The 25,294-nt window shown below is 35.6% G+C and overlaps 1 protein-coding gene across 1 annotated transcript; it reads right to left on the bottom strand.

Moving 5' to 3' along the window:
• Positions 1–1,565: 1,565 nt before the first annotated feature.
• LOC140155963 (cell cycle control protein 50A-like) lies at positions 1,566–24,819 on the bottom strand. Its single transcript, XM_072178999.1, has 10 exons — positions 24,677–24,819; positions 18,163–18,296; positions 17,152–17,304; positions 16,743–16,962; positions 15,893–16,027; positions 13,937–14,143; positions 13,296–13,461; positions 12,027–12,056; positions 6,612–6,670; positions 1,566–2,124 (listed from the first exon to the last, which is right to left on the bottom strand). Coding segments are annotated over exons 1-10 (1,191 nt in total). The 5' UTR covers positions 24,762–24,819; the 3' UTR covers positions 1,566–2,122.
• Between the last annotated feature and the right edge of the window lie 475 nt (positions 24,820–25,294).

The raw sequence follows: 25,294 nt of genomic DNA, 5'->3' as shown, positions 1-25,294 counted from the left end.
GGCCTGTCAGTTTGTTGAGTACAGTTTCAAAAGTTTTAGAAAAGTGTATCTATGTTCAATTGGAGCAATATTTAAGATCTAAAAACTTAATTTACCAGTTTCAATCAGGCTTCCGCACTGACTACTCTACAGAAACTTGTCTGATCTTTTAACAGATTACATTAGGTCTCAACTTGACAAGGGAAATTATGTTGGCATGCTTCTTTTGGACGTGCAAAAAGCTTTTGACAGCGTCAATCACAACATTCTTTGTTACAAGCTTGAGGCCATGGGCATCAAATCCGATTGGTTTAAATCATATCTTTCTAACAGGCAGCAACTTGTCAGCGTTGACGGCATTCAATCTAATCTTATGCAGCTCTCCTGTGGAGTTCCACAGGGGAGCCTGCTTGGTCCGCTGCTTTATCTTTGCTATAGCAACGACATGGCTATGTCGGTAAAAAACAAGCTGCTCCTGTATGCCGACGATAGTGTTATTATATCTTCAGACACAAACCCGGATGTGATTGCCCATGATCTTAACTTAGATTTGAAATCCTGTAACAACTGGCTCATCAACAACAAATTATCCTTGCATGTTGGTAAAACCGAACTGATTTTATTTGGCTCACGAGAAAGCTTAAAAAGCATCCAACTTTCACATTTCATACAATGATCATACCATTCAACCAGCTCCCTGCATAAAATATCTTGGGGTGTCACTTGACCAACATCTCTCTGGAGAAGTTATGGTCGATTCTCTCATTAAGAAAGCTACTGGCCGGCTCAAATTTTTATACAGACATTCTCAATTTTTCAACCAAAAGCTTCAAAAAATCTCTGCTCTGCATTACTGCAGTGTCATCTTGATTATTGTTGCACCTCATGGTATACTGGTTTGTCCAAAATTTATCAGCACAAACTTCAAGTTATTCAAAACAAGATGATTCGTTTTATTTTGAACCTAGCTCCCAGAGATCATGTTGGTCAGGTAGAATTTGACTTAGTTAAACTTCTAGATATCCAAAACAGGGCTAGGCAGCTGAGACTCAACCACATGTATAATATTTTCCATTCACAGGGCCCTTCTTATCTTACCCAGTTTTTTACCAAAATTTCTGATATTCATTCTCATGCCACTAGGTCAAGCTCTTGGAATTTTCATGTCCCAAGAGTTGGTTCAAATACCAAAAAATCTTTTTTCTACCATGCAACTCTTGATTGGAATAACCTACCTTCGCATATCAAATCCATTCTGGACAAATGTACTTATAAACGTGCTATGAAAAAAAAATACCTGGCTAGAGTTGCTATGACCCATGAGTCTGCTGAATTTGTGTAGCTTACTCCTTTAGGTCCCCGCCTTTGTTTTATCTTATTGTTTCACACGCCCCAGGCATCTTTTTGTTCTTTTGTGGGACCCCATTGGAATTAAGTCTACACAGGAAGCTAGACTTTATGGGTCATCCTGGCAATTCGGCATTTTGGTGTCTTTTTGGTGTGCAGCTTTTCAATGTGTTAAATTTTTGTATGTTTCATTGTACTATTTTATGTCGCTTTTGCCAAATAAATATGAATGAATGAATGTACTGAAAAATCTTACCAGAATAAGAAAAGATAAATATATTCAAATCACAAGCGAAAACTCAAAGCCCTATTGTACACACACACTTAGAACAGCTGCTTCAATGCGTTGACGTCACTGACTGCTCATGACAAAGACCACTGTATATAAATAATGTTGCAATCAACTCTATGGATAATCCATACAAATCTAGATTAAATATTTGGTTTCCATCACTTTCCTATAGTATTCAGCAAGGTCCTTCAGCGGTGTCCTACTGCTCTTCCTGATTATAGCGTAAAAAGAACTAGTTCATGCGCTGCTAAGCAGCTTGATCGGTGAATGAAGTGCTGATGTGGTGATTCAATTAGCCAATCAGAACACCACTCTATAAACAGCGCCAAATTGGAATACCACTGAAGAACCTTGCTAAAAACATAGTCATCATCATCCAATGCTGGTGTCAAAGAGTATATCCTAGATAGATTGGTGGGTAGTAGGATTAGTCTCCCATACAGTCTCATCATCATATTACTAGTCTCTCTCACATCACCCCCATGTTGGTCTCCAGGTTATGACTCCTGTAAAGTAACAATAAAAGACCAGGCAAGGTGAATAATTTCAATTGGCAGAACAGACCAATATTTGATCTAATATGTGTTAATTCGTCTCTTTGCTTTAAAAAATATCTAAAACCTGTTAAAAAACCATTTACCACTACCAGTATTACCATTCTTCATTATTGTTATAGCATAATTCCTAGCGTACATGAACTTGCACTTGCTCTATTATCCATATTCCAAACTACATCATTAAATTATCCACAACTGCCTACAGTCACACTGGCTACAACTCTCAAATTATGTAACAGGAATTAAGTTTGTATTTTTTTTTACTGAACAAAAACAATCACTGCTTATTTGTTGTGAAAATCTAATGGAATAAGATTCATAGCATGGTGCATGTCTAATGTGTGTTAGTATTACATAATATCAACTTTACTTTTTACTTTAACAGGTGGGCATTCAAATATGTGGTTTATGTGGGCATACAGGTGTGTCACCTCACCTCCCTAGTTGAAGCACAATTATAAGACTGGTTGAGTCTATGATAGGATTCATTGATTTTGAACATGTTCATTTGTCCACCCTTAAAACATACCCCTTCAAAAACAACATTCAAGCCCCAAATAGAATGCTAAAAATAAACTACAAAAAGCATTAATAATAATAATAATAAAAAATCCCAGGAGTAAATCTGATCAAAAAAAAAGCAAATACCACGAAATACACAGTTCATCATTCTCAAACAGTTTCAATTTATAATGCTATCCGATGTCCCACAAGTTTGGTTTAGTTTTTAATGAAATCAAAATCTCGGATAGAATTTGCATATAAAAGGCATATGATTGCTGTCACTGCATTGAAAATAATGAATTCATTAAGGTAATATTGTTGGATGGACTAAAATTCTACAAGTAGTTTACAAATGAACATATATGGATACAATGAAGCTATTTAAGCTGATGGATTTCATAGCATCCATCACATCACAATCAGAGAATAACAAAGAATCACCATTTATAGTAAATTGACTTGAAGTTACACATACACAATATGAAATACATTACACCTGTATGCAAAACAGTGCAATAAATAATTGGAAATGATGGAAAGGGTGTTTTGAATTGATAAACATTGAAAATGGAAATGCAACAAAGACATCAAAGATGCAATGTACACCTGATATAATGTTGATATAAAAATGTTTCCGATCGACCTTCTATTTTGAATATGTTACAACTCTGGAAAGATGGGTAATATTAAATTTCTGTTCAACCTTTTGCTTGTGTTAATGTGTAAGTTCAGTCAAGTTTTCATTACACCTTACCTTTAACTTACCACTTTGTTAAATTGACCTAAAAACTGACAAGGCAAAACATTGGCTTTTTAAAGTTGATATGAAATGGGATCTACAGAAAGCAATGAGTTTTGAGGGCCATGGCATTACATTTACCTATATTGGATGGTGATGCTTATCACTTAATTTTCTTCATATATGCAAATTAATTTTCTTTTTAAGTGTCATGTAAATTGAAAGAGTCTGCTTTTGACAAATTACAATCTGATATAACTTAGTGCCATTTTGATATAATTTTTTCTTCCAATTTCCACGTCCCTGGTTTTTAAAACTCATGCTTTCCATAGACGATGACTGTAAAACAATACAAATAGATGCAAAGTTCTTCCGTATCAAGAAAAATGTATGTGTTGATTAATATCATTGTGATCCCAGCTCCATTTAACTTGCTGCTGGGTAGATTGAGAGTTATGTCAGTGCTACCATGGTCCCTGTGCTTTATAGATGTTATAATGTTTTCTATTTTATAAACTGATGGTGCTATGTACTAGTGTTCAATACTCGATAATAGCTTGTTAGTTGCAGATGTTATAAGTAAAATAAGATAGAAAAGGATTGAATTTAGAATCAGCATGATACCTCACCAGATGCTAGAGATTTTGGAAAAAGAAAGATGAAAGATATAAGCTTGTATTTATATGCATACATGCAGCATTTGATACACAGCAGATTCATGGCAAAAATGCTGTTCATTTAAAATATAGATTGGCAATAATTGTCACAGTTGCAGACAGACACGGGCCTAAAGTTAGTATTGCCACAATACCAGGCCAAAATGCAATCATGTAGTCATAGTTTTATTTTCAGCACTATGACATCATTAGGAAATGACAGGCAACTCCATGCAGTGATGCAAATGTTTTAATGAAGCTGCTTCTCCCTCCACACATAATTATTCCCAGTATAATTAAGTTCAGTCTTATAGTTCTTGAGTTATGGCCAATAATGGTTATCAAAACGAAAGTTGTGGATGTTTTCCCCTCACAAGAAAACACAAGCACATGGGAGGAAATTAACCCCTTGGGATCTCCTTTATATAACCCATATCATTTCTCTTGTGTGTCAGTCTAAATATTTGAGTGCAAACACTGTTGTCCCATGGTCGCCATACTGGCAGAGCTTTTATTTGTTTTTTCATGGGTTAAACAATGACATCACAGCAAGTGGATGCAAGGCAAATTGGATAATGGAAACAAATGTGAGCGTATATTCATTCCAATTATACCAAATAATTCTATCCAAGGACATGGGCTATTTACAAAATTTAACAAATTCATTGAATACCAGTGATTAAGCTTAAAAGTGAATGTGAAACAAAGTTCAAACACAAATTTGTTATAACATTTATTGAGAAATATGTAACAAAATAAATGTGAAACAGGAAGTTAATCAGGGCAACTGCTTGAATCTTGTTCTATTATTCATATTAAGAAGTTCGTGGAAAATTTGAATAGAAACTTGAAAATATGTTTTGACAAGCAATGACAATGACACAATGTCATTAAAAAGTACAATTTTCTTGGTTGAGTGCATATTCTGAATATTTGAAGCATATTCTGAATATTTGAAGCATACTGAATATTTGAAGCATGAACAAAATTGTTGAACTTCATGGAAACGCCTGAATGCATTGATCAGATTGCAAAGAAAACTACCTTCACTAGTTTCCGGGCGTCACTGATATCAGGTGCATTTAAATTTGTTACAGGGCTGATAAATAACAAAAATAGAGTTAAAAATAAAGGAGGAAATTGATAACAACATGCAAATTACCATGAAGTAAGCAACAGAAAGCTAAAACCCATCACCTGGCAAAGATAGGAACAAAATTTGAAATATGAATTCAATTTGCAGCTCATCAGCAGAAAGATAGATATCCCCTAATTTGTTTGCCATCACTGACCACCATAACTGGAAGTAGGCTACTCGCTAGTATATGGCATAATATCACATATGTACATACACAAAGATACACATTGTACAGGGTGACATACATGAAAATAGGAAAACACATAGGAAAGAGTTGATGCAGTAAGTAAGTAAGCCTTGAGCTGCAGAACAAGTGCACTGTAGTTGCTATGGATCACTGTGGTCTTTGGCTTCTTGTCTTATTTTGTTTGCTATTTGGGGTAGATTTGAAACTCAATTCGCTGACGTAGTGCACGTTAGTAACCATTGGTTACTGATCCAAGTCTGGGCTCATGCACCTGTTCCGAATTATGATATGCCATATGCTTTCGAGTTGCCATCATTTCGATCAGTGGTTCGTAACAAAGAAAGCGTGAGCCAGTTGACTTGGCAACAGTCATATTCTAACGTGCACTACGCCAGCGAATAAAGAAGTACATAATGGGAAGGTGTGATATTACATCAAGAGGGAAGCTTGTTTCCATCTATATGGGAAGATTGAAACATGACTTGACTGTCCTACACAAAGACCACACTGCCCTGTAGTCATTAATACAGCCAACATTCATGTGCAAGTTTTCCTGCTGTAGTGCTGCTCTCATTTATTTCTGCTTCATACACAACCAGAATCTGACAATCTAATACCATGCATTGCACCTTAAATAAGGATGACTAAATGGCTAGGTTGTATAATAAGGTCACCACCACCCATGAGATGCATTTTAATCTTGTGAGTCTGAACCATTCTCAAACTAATCAGAGGGTGTATGCCAGGAGTGGCATACTGCATTGCACAAGTGCTCACACTATAACAAAACTGAATGACTATCATTAATTAATGTGCACATCCTCAAATTTATTTATCTGATCAAATCAAACAGCTTTTTGTGCACAATGTATATGTTTCTAAACAAGATCTGTACGGATTTTAAATGTGAGGAATTTGTAACCGAGCATAAAATTGAGTGAAACATACCTTAAGTCAAGATTCTTTGCTGCACTACCATAATTAATCCATAGTGTAAACTTGTACAATTTTGTCCACATATCAAATCTCCCTGATGTAACAAAAATATTCTCTTCATAATTGCATTTTGTTTCCTTTTCAAATAATAACTACATGTATCTATCCTGAATGCATGGTACAGATTGTCAGTTTACTTCCCAAGGATTCACTCTTCCCAAAGCTAGCAAATGCAGCATAGTGCCGGGCGGGGAAATAAGCTCAGCTCATACTTACATATGTTGACAGTGTTGCCATTGCTATACCCATCAACGACCGTCCCCAAGCTACTAGGCCTGTGTGTTTTGGGTGTCATAGGTGTAACAATGCAGTCACACACACAAAACAATACACAAATTAACTATACATCAAATCTAGCTAGTGATAACCTATGTATACACCATTATGGTAATTCCCACAGCAAAGTCCTTTACAAATGTAACCAAGAATATGTCATCAAATCAATGCACACATTGTTACTATGCAGTCAAACACATGCAGTGACAATGTGCGCACCGACAAAGACGTACTTTACAAAGGACTCTGGGAATTATCAAAATGGTGAATTGATTGAAAATTTATGGGGGATATGTATACATGGTATGATGAACATGTTTCTATACATATCGCATTCACAAACCACACTGTGATTGCATGAGTGTCTTATGCACAGAATTGAACTAGGACTGAGAAACTCCCATATAGTAACATGCTGGAATGTTGTTCATGGGGCTCAAACAGTGTACCTCCAGCATTTTCCAGAATCAAAGCAGTAAATGGTGTCTTTTTAGAGTATGATGAGCATTACAAAGGTTTGTACAAGTAACGCTCAGTGCATATTATCAGTAGAGGGACATGGCAAGGCAGTATGGAGGTATACTATTTCCCCTTCCATGGGCTCACATGGCAGTCTGTGTCTTCCCTGTCCAATTCTACATGTATGGCTTCATCAAAGATACTTGGATGTTATCAAAGTTTTGAATCAAAATATACCAAATTAAATCAAAATTATGGACTCACCAACCATTTTCAGTAACTTTGCAATCCATTCACTGGGTCTTCATCAGACTGCAGAGACTTGAATTGAGCAGCCAGCACTTAGTAAGGAAGTCCTTCATTTTCTGCCATCGCATGCTTGGGACCCCACCATGAAACACCTACTTCGTCGATTACCATCATGTGACCAAGCCATCGGTCAAGTCTCTGCAGTCTGATGAAGACCCTGCTAATGATCGCATTGTTACTGAAATGTTTAGCGAGTCCAGAATTTTGATTTCCAATTTTGATATTAATTTCGATGGCATTTACATTGAGACCAATAGGGGAACCTACAAAATTAGTGTATACACATGCCGATACTTTTTGTTTAGAGATGAACAACAAACAATTCATTGTTTCAATATGAAGAGTTTTGGTGCAAAATTGCATCTGAACCTGTGTCAACTCCTATGTTTTGTAAGAGGAAAGACCCAATTAAAGTTGGTTTTTTAAAACTTCTGTGGTCGTGCATGTGCGTATCGCGTACACGAGCGTAAACGCAAAAGCAAAACAATCACACTGATTGGCTGATCAATGCACTTGACAACAAGCCGGCTGACCCATTGGTCTTCGGCGCGGTGTGTAGTAGGCGACCTTGTCACTTCTACGCGATCGCAATTCACCAGCGCGTACCCGGACCACGGAAGTTTAAAAAACCAACTTTACTGCTACTCATTAATTAGCTGAAAGGATCCTAAAAACCATTGCATTTCTTTCATATCTGTGGGAATTAGTTCTAAATTGTAATGAAAAACTGAAGAAAAACATTGATAGGTTTAAAGTTCACTCCCAGTATATACCGACTAATCTCTGACCGAATAAAAGAGAATAAAATAAATTATAGAATAGTAGAATTTTTATAGAGCTATTTTTTTCTTAACATTCTAAAAATAAAGACAATTAATGACATTTGTTACTGTAAACATAAAGAATGCAACACTTATTTGATTTCAGACATGTATATAATACTATAACACGATAAAATTGAACATAAATAAAAGTGAACAATATGATAATCTAGAAGTATGGCAAAATAACAATTGATACATAGGTGAGGTGTCAGAACTGTTTAACTGCTTCATGCATACATGCAGCATCAAGCATAAAGAAATGATGGAAGTGATGGGCTCACTGTTCATTACTATGGGATAAGAAGAAAGTACTTATCATAGAAAAGATTGAAATTCTAATGGGGTTATATTTGAGTTTGTGCATGAATGTCAGTGCAGGTTTTTGTGTGTAAGGGGTTTGTTTGTAATAAACAGTGGCAAATGAGGACACACACAAGTAGTTTCTGTACAACAGTGGACACAAAAGAGCCGGGGATGTCCAATGGTTCCTAGACCCATGTTTTTATATATAAAATGCTATAAGAGAGCATTATAGCTAATGACCACAATTGCTGGTATAGGGAGAGTAAAATCTGAACCATGTCCATGATAAGGTAAAAAAAATCTCAAATGTGTGTGTGTCCACGGTTAGATGGTAAAACTTAGTTATCAGAGTGTTTTTCACATCCTCTTTTGCCGGTAGTTACACATAGGGGTGTGTTTGTGTGCAAGTATATGTATGCATAATTATTTATTATGGTGGAATTCTGTATAGTTGGTTAGGGGTACCACGGGTATAGGAAGTGTTCTTGAGTAGGTTCATTTGGATAGTTCATTTGCAGAAGTCTGTCCAAACTTGTTTAGTCCACCACCCTCATGTTACTTGTTCATAGTTTGTTGGGTCATTAGGTAACAACAATAATTATTTTTTTCTTTTTCAGAAATGAAATGTTTTTAGATGATATTGATAATACAGTCAACCTATGTATCAACCATGTCACAAAAAATAACAACACATTCATATAATTATTTGCATCACCTCTTTTAATTAAGGCCAAACATTAAACAATGAACATGGTGGTGGCGGACCAAGCACGTTTTGGCAAAGTGCTCCTCAATCAGTAGTTAAACAACCCAAGATATTCCATAATTACATTATAATGTGAGTAGTTGGTTACGTTTTATGGCTAAATAAAATTGATCGATGTATTTTGCAGCTATGTGAAATGTGTTGATGTACATGTACTGTAATAATAATTTCCCTTTAGTGCTTTATCAAATGTATGTATTTTAGACAGATACGGGCAGGTAAAATCTATTCCGAGTTAAGATGAGAATAAGTCCTTATTTACTGAGACACAAGGATTTAAAACATACAGTTTACTTATTTGCTTAAATGGCTTGCATAAGTGTTAAAAACTCATTTTGAAACTCTCATCTGAGAACAATGGTAGGTAATTAATACCTACATAGTAGGTATCTATACTTGTTATAATGAAACACCAGAAATGCCTAACAGTGTACTAATATAATGAATAGAATGTGAAAATGATATGGACTACAGAAATATATAAATTAGCATTTCTAATAATCACTATTGAGTACACATACTGATACTTCCTATCTAAAAGCATCACATGGCTGCAAATACCAAGTGCATATTAAATGACAGGTTTCTGTTAGTCGTCATGGTAACTCACATGCTAATTGATTTGTTGATTGCAGGCAGATTGTTTCATTTAGGTTTCAGAATGAGACACTCCTCTAACGTTGGAAGGGTTGAGGAGAAATTGGGAGAAAACTATGCATTTAAACTTTACAATGTATTAAACACTCATACACACCCTCACAAATGCACCCCTGCACATCCACCCCACTCAACAGACAAAAAGAAGGCAATTTTTCACACCAATATAATTAGTACATGTACCTGTAATGTAATCAAGAATAATGATTTGGTTGTGGAGAAAATTGAGTGTGAAATATATTCAAAATAAACATGTGACTTGTTTTTTTTTTGCAGTTTCAGGCATGATATGATATTACACTTCTGGTTGGCATTAGCCATAAAGAGGCACAGCTGGAGAATTGTTTAGGGACAATTGATTTGGTAAAGCTAAACACAGATATAATACAAAAATATTGAACTAAAAATATAATTTACTTTAGCATTCCATATATTTCATTAGACTATTTCAAGTGAATATGTTTGCTTTCACTTTCAACAGATTACCAATAAATTCTTGGCACAGCTCACAAATTTATTGTTATTCTGTCGAAGTATATGTTTCTCTTTCATTTTCACTTTCTACAATTCTTTACATAGCTCGCTGGTCACAAATTTATTGTTTTAATAACTGGAGGAAGTGATCTGATTCTGACATTCAAACTACAGTGGCTGCTTTGATATGTCCACAAGGCGCTAATAACAAATCCAATGAATCAATAATCCATTTATTTTATTCATGTATATGTTTTTAATTCATTTTCAATTTGACCAGATTTAGTGATAAATTCATGACACAAATCACTTTTAAGTTTCAACTGGGACTGCCTGTTGAGGAAAGTCAGAAAACTTGCCCCAGATATATAGAAGCATGTTATTATCACTGGTTACTGTGGAATTTCAACATGAACAAAACAACAACAAACTTCTGGACACATGCAGTATTTTGTTGGGTGCAAGTTTCATAGATTCATAGCTATAAGACCAAACAAAAATATGTACAACTGAAAAAAACCCCACAAAAAATCAAATCAGAATTAAAATGATAAGACTTAGTGTATCATCATTCTGTTCACTTTTCTAAACCATGCATGCAGGGGATAGTATATTGATTTCAGTTCATGCTTCATGCAAAGTTTCATTTATTTATGAAACCATGACCCCATTTCATTTAGAAACAAAAAAGAATATATATCATGTCATGCAAACTTGTGTAAATTTGCAAAGGCTCTCATCACCACGATAACTGCTATCCGATTTGGTAACATTCTCATTAGAAGAATTGGTTTTGAATCATATGTTTTCTTTGTAAAATATACCCACTGTTAGACAAATACTACACCAGTTAAACTGGGTATTTACTGCTTTCACAATGTAAACTTTATAGAGAATTATTTGACCCATTTGATTTTTATTGCACTGCATTGCTTTGTAAGTCTTGATTGTAAATATTGGAATTTCAAATTTAAGCAACCAATTATTTTTTTATTCATGAGAATGCTACAATAGATTGAAATGATGTGATTTTCTCCCAAAATCAAATTGATCCTGTTCAGGTATGCAAGCATAGCTATTATTAAAAGATTATTTCAGGGGTATGAAAATTGGTATGCAATTTTGAAAAAGTCTAAAATTTTCTCACAAAATATTTGGCTGTCTACCCCTGATAAATTCCCTATATTTTTCTAGTGCTGTTTCCTTTTTCATCCAAATTTTTTTTTTCAGGAATACCCTTGCGATGCACATTATCCCTTTTCTTCTTTTTTACTGTAATTAAAAAAACACACTTTTATTCGAGCTATATATCCATTTTTTATATACATTGTGACTTGCTTTTATCTCATTTCTTTCCAATCATATTTTAAATACCGCAGCTGCTTTGTTCACTGGTGCATAATATTGTGCAACAACAAAATTTGTGGAACAAAAAATTTCAAGTACATTCTTTACATAAAAAGAACCAAAAAAAGAGCAAAAACTCATTTAGGTTTCCATGATTGCAAAAATCTGAACAGAAAAGTGTAGAGACCACAACACCGGATATGATAATGTATATACCTGACATTGTACGAGCCGCCCAAGGGTGTACTGAAAAGAAAGAGAATAGCAACTTGGGCCTCGAATAATCCTTGTCATGATATGAAAACAATGATGGGTTAACAAAAAATTAAAATAAAACAAAATGAAATAAATACAAAGCACACAAAACTAAATATGAGGATACTTTGTTGTGGTTACACCATGTGTAAAATGTTTTTTGTATTCATTTTGTTTTATATGTCATGGTAACATATGTCTATTTGTTCTGTAGGTTAAATGTAATTGTAATGTATGATTTCTGTTCTAATTGAAATACTTCACCCCCTCTGCTCTGTTATAGACCTTTCCAACAGCTGATCAGACATCAAACACAGGCAACTGTTTGTTCGATGAGCATGTGGCACGATATGATTTTCATACTAATCATGTACCACACTGCTGTTACTTGACACAGCGTATTGAATGTGGTGTCCACTGTGTGGTGGAATACGTGTTCAAATTGCCAGAAATATATTGGTTGAAAATGTTTTGATGGTTCCACATGATCAGTTCTTTTCATGCAAGCCTCCTGAAAAGGTCTATCATTAGCTTCAGGCATGCCTTTGTATACATAATAATACAAATAATGCTGATAATGTTGACATTAATAATAAATAAATAATAAATAAATTTCGGTATTATAATCAATAATTATAATAGGTCAGTATATCATCGCACAAGTACAATTTGGAATTGGGTTTGTTTAGGGTAGGTGTCTATACACAGCACTTCACAAGTTAACATACACTCTATAATTTGATGTAATAACAATGCATACTTATCATGCAAATCTACTATTTGGGTGAAAACTGCTGGGGTGAGTGAATTTTGCAATTGCATTTAAATCAACAATAAAACAATGTCCATTTTTAACGCTACACACAAAAGGAATTCACAATAACATTTTAAAATTGATATTAATTGGTTGCATTTATGAAGTCACGCTATATTTACTTAATTTATTGTTACAAAAAAATTCAACATTCATACAGAGAACAGTTTGACTATATTGAACATCAGGTTAACACAGCAAACACAACAAACACACAGTCTAAGACTTAAAAATGTCACAGCAAACGCTTTCACTTCGCAGCTTGTTGAATCCACAAACAAAAACATAACACTACATCACACTTAACTGCTGAACAGATTATGTTAACTTTAGGTGTTACTTCATATGCAATACACATTAGTCCTAACCATGCAAAATATAAATACAAGACTAGAATGACAGAGAAGTGTACCCACCTCTTTCCATGTTTGATGTGAATGATGAGGAAGAAGATACCAAATAAGATGCACAGAGACCCTGTCACGATGTAAGCAATACCCAAGAAACTGTTCTTGCCACCAAGCCAGGAGGTGGTTGTCAGGACAACACTCTTTGTGCCACCAAATTGATGCACAGGGTAAGCTGGTAGTATAGTAGGTTAAAGAAAACTGTGTGGTATCACCTACCTTATTGTTTCTCATAAATAGTATAATAAGTTCCCCTGCCACTTTCTTTGATGAAAGTATCAGTAACATGCTGAAAATACCACAATACCAAATTCTAGACAATTTCAAATAACAAAAATTGGCCTGGCAAAGCAGTTTTGACTGAAAAAAGGTATTTATTCACTTATAAGAAGTAAATGTCTACAAAATGCTGTCTTGGTAGAAACATCGGCTACGGTGACATGCACAGATTTGGTTTAAAATGATACAGGATGTGTAGTTGGGTGAGAAAAACGTGCCTGCCAATTTTTAAAGTGTTTTTGAGTAATTATTAATATTACTGTAACACTATGGAACAATCCCAACTATTTTGATTGCTGCCAGGAGTCAGTGCAGTTTCATTACAAATCACAGCTGACAAGCCACTTTAAAAGATTGACAGAAAAGGATACAATATGCTATGTTAAGTGTGTAATTGCCACGAGGGAGCCCTCCATCAAATACCGAATCGGGCTGGTTGAAGATTTTCCTGTGCAGCTTACGGAATGTTGGTAGGGCAGCAGTACGCATCCAAACAATAAATTCTTCATTTTCATAACCATTCTCCATCTGTGTTATATTTTTCTGCCAATTTGGTGGAGGAGAGGTACCTGCAAAAGCTGCATGGGAAAAATGCATTAGAATTCAAAAATAAGTTGTTATGGAATTCTATCAGCAGACTCAACAAAAGCTGGTTGTAACAAGTCCATTTCGATTTAGTCCACTTTAATAACATACATGTGATGGTGCATTATTACAAAGGATACCATCTACTAGGATCTAAAGAATGTGTTCCAGCAAGAGTGACTATTAGGGAGGGCGAGTTAGCGCAGCGGTAAGTTCCCTCGCTTTGCACCACTGAGGTCCCGGGTTCAAGCCCGGCGCGCCCAAGGACTCATGTGCACTTGGTTTATCCCGATCCATGCTCGCTCTCGCAGGTTTTCTCCGGGATCTCCGGTTTCCTCCTGCTTTCAAAATCGGTGATTAGTTGTTTCGTTATCAAAAACTTCCTTCACCCAATGGAATTTGGGGAGCTGCAGAAAATGGGTGGATGTTACAATCTAAGTGCGGATAGGTTTGCGCCAGGTTCGGCTGCAACTAGCCTAGTTGATGCGATCTGATTGTGATGATTCACCACGCAGCGAAATTACAGCGCTTTGAATCCTCTGGAAAAAGCGCTATATAAATTCCGAAATTTATTTATTTATTTATTTATTACAACCATAAGCTGCTGCTGCCAAGAGGTTCATTGGGCAATTCTATTTAAAATCAACACCCTTGTGGAAGATGACACCACTTTTTATATTCCAGTTGACCTACATGGTAAATCCAGGTAGATTTTTCTGTTATTGAACATATTATGTTAACATCCAGTGAAAAACTAGAAAATGTTGAAATCCTGTTAGATATTTCATAATATCTTCCCTATATTTTACAAATGGAATAGCTTATTGTTGAGGGATGGCCTGAAGGTTGGCATTAATACTGATATGGTGAATGCATGTACTGTTTTATGTTCAATTACTATTCTGTGACAGGATTCAGCAAATGCAATAACATTTGATATCATCCAAACTGAACAATCCTTAGAGCAGAATACATTTTATCTTGACAAAACAAATACACCTGTATAATACCTGTTGCACTTCTAACTTACCTTCCTCTAAGGAATCCCCAGGCGGGTTGTTAAATTTGCCTTCTATGTCAGTTCTCCATGCTAATCCTGTGTTGTTCATTGGTACTTACCTTCCTGTAAGGAATCCCCAGGCGGGTTGTTAAATTTGCCCTCTATGTCAGTTCTCCATGCTAATCCTCTGTTGTTCATTGGTACTTACCTTCCTCTAAGGAATCCCCAGGAGGGTTGTTAAATTTGCCTTCTATGTCAGTTCTCCATGCTAATCCTGTGTTGTTCATTGGTACTTACCTTCCTGTAAGGAATCCCCAGGAGGGTTGTTAAATTTGCCTTCTATGTCAGTTCTCCATGCTAATCCTGTGTTGTTCATTGGTACTTACCTTCCTCTAAGGAATCCCCAGGAGGGTTGTTAAATTTGCCTTCTATGTCAGTTCTCCATGCTAATCCTGTGTTGTTCATTGGTACTTACCTTCCTGTAAGGAATCCCCAGGAGGGTTGTTAAATTTGCCTTCTATGTCAGTTCTCCATGCTAATCCTGTGTTGTTCATTGGTACTTACCTTCCTCTAAGGAATCCCCAGGAGGGTTGTTAAATTTGCCTTCTATGTCAGTTCTCCATGCTAATCCTGTGTTGTTCATTGGTACTTACCTTCCTGTAAGGAATCCCCAGGAGGGTTGTTAAATTTGCCTTCTATGTCAGTTCTCCATGCTAATCCTGTGTTGTTCATTGGTACTTACCTTCCTGTAAGGAATCCCCAGGAGGGTTGTTAAATTTGCCTTCTATGTCAGTTCTCCATGCTAATCCTGTGTTGTTCATTGGTACTTCTGTGTTCATTAGACTGTCTTCACCATTAAATATTATAGTGAATGAGTCTGGAAAAAAGTTACAAATATATAATGAGTACTTGATGTGATCAGGATTGTAGTTACAGTGGTCAGAGCCCACCTCTCAGTTTCGGAGCCCACCACTCAGCTGCAATTTAGGACTGGAGCCCATCACTCAAGGGTCAAAAATTGCACAATTTGGATGAATTAGTCAAGAATTGGGTAAATTTTGACAACAAATTGCCCTACATGCAAGATTTTCATAAAATGCCACCCAACATTTAAAATATCCTAGCTTGGCTACAACCCTGGATGTGATCTTTCTGCATCATCTCCCCACACAAACATGAAGATAACATTGTACCGACATCCCAGCTGATTCAATATGATCCAATAAATCTGACCCAATACACTGCACTTACTGCATACATTTTAGAAAATACTGTTGACCTTTTCAACACAATTTTTCTCACTTTTTTGATGAGCAAAAGGGATCAAGGTGATTAACCAGCTAGCAATTATAAATTTGTCTATCATCTAGTATTTAAAAAATTACCAGTGCTTGCGAAACGCATAAAGTACAATTGAATGGATCAGGAAAATATAAAGGACCTTGATATGTGATGTTATTCTACTTATCCTGATTAATCTATTCAATCTCTATTTTACTAGTTCATGGTGTAATTATTTTACTAGTTCATAATGTAATTAACTATTCAATTATCAATTGGGTTGAATAAGACATTCTCCATGAAATACATACCATTAAAAATGCTATTGGCAATAGCACCACATGGTGCTACAGACTGTCGCTTTGTATCATTATTGCTGTCCATATACTCATTATACCTATATGGGGCACAGTCGGAGCTTGGACTGGATGTGGGTGAACGACCCAAGAATTGCAGGTCATCTCTTGAGTTGACATATCTTCGATGATTCTGATAATAATTGGTTAATCTGTAGTACAAGAACACTTGGCCCTTGAAAGGAGAAAATGAAACATGTATGAAGATATACATGTACACACTACATACATACTTAAAACATTTTTTTATATAATGCAAAAAAAATGTTCATTTGCTACAACTGTAAACTACAAGAAAACAAAACATTCAAAAGCAACTACTTGGGCATAAAGTTATATGTTTATTGTTTAATACTGTACTTACAGAGAATTTCTTGGTAAGCTCAAAGGGTAGACTGCAGTAACATGTTTCACCTTCTTTGCCGCCACCAATCCAGAAATCATCACAGTACTGAGTTTGATTTGTTGTTGCATTCATATATTCACACTCTGTGTAATCAAGAATGATCTGATCCACCTGCACATAAAAATAAATGACATGTACAATGATTCTTGTGACAAAAACAAATACATTTGTAAAACTGACTTCGTGCAGATAGCAGGGTTGTTTGATTTAAATCACACCGATTTAAATCATTCGCAATTTAAATCACTTGATTTTTTTTTCAAAAATCACTGATTTAAATCAATTTTTTTTCCATTTTTGATAAATGTAGGTTAATTTCTTGCTTAAATTGACTGTTTTACTTCATTCTTAATGCTTCTACAACTTTTGGATACAATTAAAATACCTCTATGATGTCACTTTATCTATTGCTAAAAATTCATCTTCAAGGTGCAGAATTCGACAGGTTTGTTCCCCATGATTTTACCAAATTTTTTCTTTGAAATTTTCACATGTAAAAACATGTTTTGATTTTTTTTGTAAATACCTGGTAGGATTGTACATATGACTAGCATTCCACTGAGTACTCTTGACTTTATCATGGGGTATAGCAATTCTTGGAATCAAAAAAATCAACAACCCTGGCATATAGTCTAGTTTTATGTCATTTGTTCTTTCCCCTCACCCTTTGTACTGAAGTGCATATGTGAGCATGAAGTCCCTCATGCCCAGGAGCCAGTGATCTTAGTAGGTCTGGGGCCTATGTAGATGTTCTTTGGTGCAATCTGAGCTGTATTTTAGAAGTTGATTTCATCTTTCAAGAATAATTAGTTCTTTGTTGAAACAATTACCCCCCTCCCCCACTAATTAACAGGCAACCATTTATACAGACAAAGTTTAAACCCCACCCTTTTTCTGATTTTCCGGCTATCAGACCGGCACCATTTCTAACGAGTAGAGTCTGTCTATGCAACCACAAGCACAACTTACCTTATTTGATGTGACTAGAAAGCCAACCCCTAATGGTACAAATATGATGCCTATAAGGAAGAAAGCTGGGAGTACTGTGCCTGCTGTTAGTATAGGCTGCCATGCTGGTAGTCTCTGTTGCTTGAAAGCCGTGTCTACAATAACAAAATGTTAAAATAAAACTTACTGATGACAACGACCAGATATTTAGTTAATTTCTTCACTGAAAGAGCTCATCCATAATTTTCGCCATTTTAAGTTATGCACAAAGCGTGTAAGAGGAGGGAGGAGTACAAATTTTGACAATATTCTGAGTCCTTGTATTCTGCGATCTTGCTTGATCAAACTTGTTTTGACGACTAACTAGTTTGCTGGTCCCCTAGCTTGAGGCCCTCACCCTCTCACTCGCAACTATCAAAATTGTGGATAACCATGGCGGTTGCTCATTACAGCACAATGCAACTGATGTGCATAGTATTCCAGAGAGGATGATTTATTCTAGTACCATCGTAATGTTTGGGTTTTTTTACAGAAATATTTTGTAAATTCAAACAAAGGAAAATACCCATGCTATTTTATTGAAATCATATTGTAAACTTGTAAAAGATAGAGTGAAAACATTATTGATAACACATTTTGGCTGCATCATTAATTTGGCAGTGTTGCCAGTATGTATTTAATTAAAATGGCGGCTGCCTTGTGTGGTCGATGTCCGACGATCACTCCAGAGAAATTTACATAAAACAATGTTTTTAGTAACTACAATCATGATGAATTAATGAAGGAATATAGCACAATGTGTCTACTGTCGCTAATATGTCAAGAACAATATCCTCATATTTTTGAGACATTCAATATTAGATTAAAAAGAAACTTTAGGAAGAAATTTTTATTCATCCCTCATATGACATTGTGCCCTGCATGGCAACTCATGTGCAAACAAGTACGGTATGTGACTTATCACAAGATGCTTCCACATTCTACCTTAGTATCACACTCTATCGGTTACACACTATACAATCAATAGTAATTTAGTTAGAACGTAAATCTCACGCAAAGAGCTGTCAAATGACTAAATCTCACGCATTGTGAAAATAATTTGCTGTCCCTAGTACCCCCCCCCGCACTTTTTAGATTCTTAAGCGCCGTGGCTCAAATAATCATGGGTCAAAATGAACATTGTAGTCGGCATAAAATAATTCCGCCCCGGTACGACAGTGTCTCATGCCTAGCTTTTTTCCAAAAAGTCGACAGCCCTGATTTTAAATTAGTGACATGACATAAAATGCTATTCAATGGATCAAGATTGTGTAGCAAATTTATAAATTTATAAAATTGAGTAGCATTTTGCTACACCAAGCCACTAATTCTAATGCTGACAGTACGGCACTAATAAATTGAAATGAAAAGATCATGTTCACCACCATGTTCACATTCACAATGTGGATTCTACGTTCACGTATGGTTCAACATTTAGGTATGCCAGGCCCAGGTGAATTCAAATTTGCCATCAAACTGCATCATTTTATATATCAAATTAAAGCCCTTGTGAGTAAAGAAAGTCAAACTAAGCTGAAAACCTTTTTGTCATAGCACTTTCCATAGCAAAGTTACATCTTGTCAAAGATGGACTTTCATCCAAAAGATTCAGCTAACAAAACAGCATTTCAGTGGTGTTTCTAGATCATAGTCTCATGATGATAGCAGCTTTTAGACTAGTACATGTAGATGTGGAACTGCTATCAAAATCCCTCTACAATTCCATGTGCGAGTGTCTCATCACCATAAAAAATCATATATTTGGGTCAAGTGAAGTATAGTGTATAGACAACATATATATGTAGGTTTCCTTGACCTACTTGTTCTTTTAAATTTCTATGTTTTGTGACCAAAAAAGTGGTAAACGGCACTAAGCATGCTAAGTAAGCCTATGTATGCCTATAATAATTGTAGGCCTATTATAGTCAAACACTTCCGCCCATGGTGTCAAATGCTTCGGTTTAATAAATCCTCTTTTTGGTCATTCGAGTCAGATGAACATGGTGAAAGCTGAAAATTCCTCTCTTTGTGTAACTTGATAACTCTTTGGCCCAATATCTTTGCAGAATGGGAGTCTTTTTTACACCCGTTTATGACCAAAACACACCAAATTACAATTAGGCTAATAATTTTAAGGCTTCATAAAGTCTTTTATAGACAACATCATTATAATTGTTCTTGTAACCGGCATCAGAATGGTTGGTTTTAATAATAAGGGTAGGGTTTGAAATGTTAGGATTTAAGGTAATATCATTATTTACCATGTTTATTATTTTGTTTATTTTGATTGTGTCATTCTTAATTAATGTAGGTTTTTGGTTTCATATCAAATTATATTTCTATCTGTTGTGTAATTAATCCATCATGATCATCATCAAGTTAAGTTATTTTCCATCGTAATCATTATTGTCTTTGAAATTGTTTTTAATAGATCATGGTTTATCTTTAATTTGAAAAGGTCATTTACCTCATGAAAACGCTGCATCCTTTGATTCTCAAGTTTATGAGCATTTAAAATGTTTATGTCTTCATTGTTTATTGTCTTCCATTCATAGAAGTTTTAAGAGCACTTTAGCAATTGATTCCTTTTATATGAGTGTGTATTGTTATCCTAAAAACTTAAGTGTGGTGTAAATTATTGCCACTTATCTTTTAGCTTGAGATTGTAGGTCATCTATTTATGAATAATTCATGAGAAAGTTTTATCTCTTTAACATGTTATGTATTGTAAAGATGTGTCATCAAGTAAATGCTTAGTTAGGTTTATTATTTATGCTGTTGCAGAGATGGTACTTAAGTTGGTTTTCAAGTGTTTTTCTGGTGAGCTTGCCCTTAGTTAATTTATTTTTCACTTCCATCCGAGCATTCAACTGATTAACATCAAATATTCCATCTTAGCTGCCAACTTGTCAATATCAATTCAATCGTCATCATATTATTATTGCATCGATCTTCATACTGTTTCTACATTATTATTACATCATCATATATTAAAGCCGAGCATTAACATTGTATATTTACAAATCTTCCATCGTGTCTATTTATTTTGTGTAACGGGATTCTCCATTTGATATCGCCCGAGTAAGTCCCTGGATCCAAAGTTGAACAAAAAGAAAATCACCCTAAAAATCTTCACTGTTACATTGGCGCCCAATTACTATTATTAATTGCATCCATCTTCTTCAAGAATATTGTTTCTGCGTATCATCATAATTATATTAAAGCCGGATCATAATAACATCGTATATATCCACCAAGTCATCCATCTGCATTTTATTTATTTTGTGTCTTGGACATTTTCCCTTCACCGTTACATTCTTATTAGGCACTTCGCACTTGATCATTAGTTTCCTGTTTACCGACCGCGTCCAAAATTGAAAATCTCAAAATAATTAATTATTTTATTTTTATTTCTAATTTTCTCCTTTAAAATAACTTTCAACTACTTCTACTTGCCATTTTCTGACTATAATAATATCAACAATAATGATGAATGAACAAAGAGTACAACTCCACCTTCACTTATTTATAAAATCAAATATTGTTGTGAAATAATTAAATGCCCGCTCTAGTCAAAACGAGTCAATAGTTGCTTGTAATAATTCAAACTAAATAAAGAAAATAAAAGATAATTAATAATTAAAAGTCACCTCGTCCCTCTTTCAAAATCGTCAACAGGAAACTAATAATCAAGTGCGAAGGGCCTTATGGACATTTCTTAGACTTAGGTAACCTTTTTACAGTGAAAACTTTCCTGTGTAAACAGACAATTCCTTTTTTTGTGGCCATATGCGTAAACGAACGCTGATCCGGCAACAGATCGCGCGTGTATACCATCGCGTTGGTACGCACCAAAATATCCATGTGTAAGTTACACGCAATTATCGCAGAAAAAATGCATTTTTGACCTATTTTGGTCAATTTACGCGAAAGCAAGGTCCGGTACCCCCTATTTTTTTTGCGCGATTTTAGAGAGCTTTTTCTTTTTCAAAACATATATAAAATATAAAAAATTTCGTCTCGACAATTTTTTTATACAACGCAAAAGGTGGTATATTTTGGGCAAATTGCCGATTTTGCCATTGAAGTGTACAGAGTCTGTACACCTCTTTTAAAACGGTTGTAGCTCAAAAGTGAGGTCAGGCACCCCCTGTTTTTTTTTTCCTGATTTATTATCTACACATACTAATGTACAAAATATGTCAATAAAAAAATTTGGTCGATAGGTTTAGTTACGACGGTAAACACTTAATTTGATTGTAAGGTTTGCCTGGCATACCTACAACATTTGATTTTGTGGTGCAACAGTATACCTGGTCTCATGTACCCATACCTAGTGTATGGGTACATGGTATTACCAGGCATTCAAACAGGCACAGAGAGAGCTGTCAAAGAGTGTATATTTGAAAACATGATAACTACACCAGTTATAAAAATTCCTGTATACCTACCACTTTCAACTTGCATTAAAAGTCCTTATTCCATGTCTGAAAAATATGATCCCTAATTTGTACTCACTTTGTTCAAGAAAGTTTAAATATCCACAGTCAAATTTCAGCTGTATATGTTCAATGTATATACTCCAAAACATAACCCCAAATCATGATTTCCAATTATTACACCTCAATACAGCCCAAGGCAGTGCAAGCAATAAAAAAGTCACTGATTGTCCACAGAGCATTTAATCCATAGCACCCCAATGTGTGCAGAAAGGCATGAAATGGCAACCCTTTCTAAATTGCCAACATGTTAACTCCTCATTGGTTAATGCTTGCATGCTTGAGTGGAGGTTATTTCAAGACATAGCATGCCATGCATGTGCAATGATGTGTGCAATATTGCATCATTATCTGGAACATGTGTGCATATTATCATCATATTGATGCATAGTTCTTATTCTCTGCACTAGATGGTATTGAAGAATAGGTCAGCCAGTGCAAGGAATGAGATGGAAAAAAACATCCTATCCTGCATTTGGGAAGAAGCCATCTCCCAATGAGTGTGGTTGGGAGTTGATATGGCAATTGGGAGGCTTGGCCAAGCAGATTGTCATAAAGGTCAGAACATGCTATGATAACATCTCTGATCAATTCATTAGGTATCCTAGGTGAATTCAAATTTGCCATCAAACTGCATCATTTTATATATCAAATTAAAGCCCTTGAGTAAACAAAGCCAAAACTGAAAACCTTTTTTCATAGCACTTTCCGTAGTAAAGTTACATCTTGTCAAAGCCTGACTTTCATCAAAAAGATTCATCTAGCAAAATTCCCCAAAACGGCATTTCGGGGTGTTTCTAGATCTTAGTCTCATGGCGATAGCAGCTTTTTTTTTTTGTTTTTCTATCAAAATCCCTCTTAAATTCCATGTTCGGGTGACTTATCACCATAAAAAATTATATATTTGGGTCAAGTGAAGTATAGAAAACATATTTATGTAGGTTTCTTTCTTTCTGTTTTAAATTTCTATGTAAAAATGCATTGACATTGTCGGCGAATTTGGCTGACCAGCAAATGTGTTAACTAAGGTTTGCCTGGGTTACCTAAATTCATGAAAGTTGGACATTTAGGAAGCTGCTGCTGGGAATATTGACATGAAATTGTCATTTTGAAGGAACATACATGTTGAAAATGGATTCTATAAATTCTTCACCATGTGCTGGTCAAGCTTGAACAAACATGAAATGGTAAGTGAAACATATTTGGGAGAAAATTACAGCTGTACATCGAAGGTGGCATGCTTTGGTAGTCCATTGGGAAAGTGAATTAGTATGATGTTCTGAACATAGACATAGTGCAACAGACTGAATGTTTACCATACGATACGTGAACGTAGAATCCACTGTAACTTTTAAAATAAACACTTCGTGTTCTAGACGTTCGCTTTTCGTATCTCTTTCCTTGTTGGAAAGGTATAACGTTGAGGAGATAGGAACATGTACCGTCAACCGGGACCTACTCTGCCATGTTTGGCTGAGTAACGGTACATGAACACGGTCTTTTGTGCCTATGTAAATTAGTCATTGTGTAAAGCTGTGTTTATACCCATGGGTTGCTCATCATCAGACTGAATCCTTGACCGACAGAGGGTGTCAATATAGGCCTGCGTGTCGCTTTTGAAAACAGCGATTTATGCGCATGCTCAGCAGGTAAATACGACGGCGATTTAGTACACTGATCATGCGTGCGATTCAGATTTCTGCAAAAGCGATTGAGTATAAATGCGTCTTTAGAAATGACTGGCGATTGTGTGTTCTCAAGTGGGTTTTATCATGTTAATTAGTGACCTGACACACATTTGTATTGGTTCGATCAAGCATTGATTTTTTGTACTGGATCGTTCAAGCATCTCCAACAAATTTTTCAATGTAAGTGCCTCTGGATCTGGCCCTAGTGGAAGTAAAAACGGATACTATGGCCAGAGTTCTAGGGCTATCGTGTTCTTTTAAAATGAAAGATAAAATCCACATAGCTTTATGTCAATAAAAATAACTTACTTCCCGGTTTTCTACTCTTCTTTTCTTCTGGCTGCATTTGTTTTGATTCCGTATGATTCGCCGTACGTGAATCATTGGCAGCCATTTTGGTCAATTAGCTGATTTAGCTGGTTTTCAACAGTCCTGCTGTTAATGGGTATCTTCAAAGAATAAACCGAGAATTTTATACATGTGAATAAAAAAACGCCCATTCAATCATGCAGCACAACAAAATACTTTAGGGGTGGTGCAATAATTATGTGTACCCCCCCGGGGGGTGAATTATAGGGGGGGGGCAAAGATTTTTTGGCAGGCCAAAGGGGGGGGCAAGCATTTTTGGCAGGTCGAAAGGGGGGGTCAAGCGATTTTTGGCAGGTCGAAAGGGGGGCCTGGGGGGCAAGCAATTTTGGCACAGATATTTTGGGCACCGTTTCTATATTACGCCCTAAAAGGCGTGGAAAACGCGATACGAACACGCTCAAATATGCAAAATTTCCTGTCACAAGCTCTTTCGCATTATATGTTAAGACAATTTAAGGTTTTAAATTGGGTTCCCCAAAATCTTGCATGTGTAAGGGGGGCAAAGATTTTTGGCACGTCAAAGGGGGGCAAAAGTTTTTGGCACGTCCGAAAGGGGGG

The sequence above is a fragment of the Amphiura filiformis genome, chromosome 6, assembly GCF_039555335.1.
Source record: "Amphiura filiformis chromosome 6, Afil_fr2py, whole genome shotgun sequence".
Taxonomy (NCBI): Eukaryota; Metazoa; Echinodermata; class Ophiuroidea; order Amphilepidida; family Amphiuridae; genus Amphiura; species Amphiura filiformis.
This window is presented reverse-complemented; position numbering and strand designations above follow the sequence as displayed.

Bases quoted from the DNA above. Each gene is read 5' to 3' on its own strand.
- LOC140155963 (XM_072178999.1), bottom strand. From the start codon at position 24,761: ATGGCTGCCAATGATTCACGTACGGCGAATCATACGGAATCAAAACAA. The intron at 12,057-13,295 runs GTGGGTACACTT...CTTTCTTTTCAG, and splicing joins CACATCAAACATGGAAAGAG to TACACCCTTGGGCGGCTCGT. The intron at 6,671-12,026 runs GTATATACATTA...CAAAACACACAG, and splicing joins GGCGGCTCGTACAATGTCAG to GCCTAGTAGCTTGGGGACGG.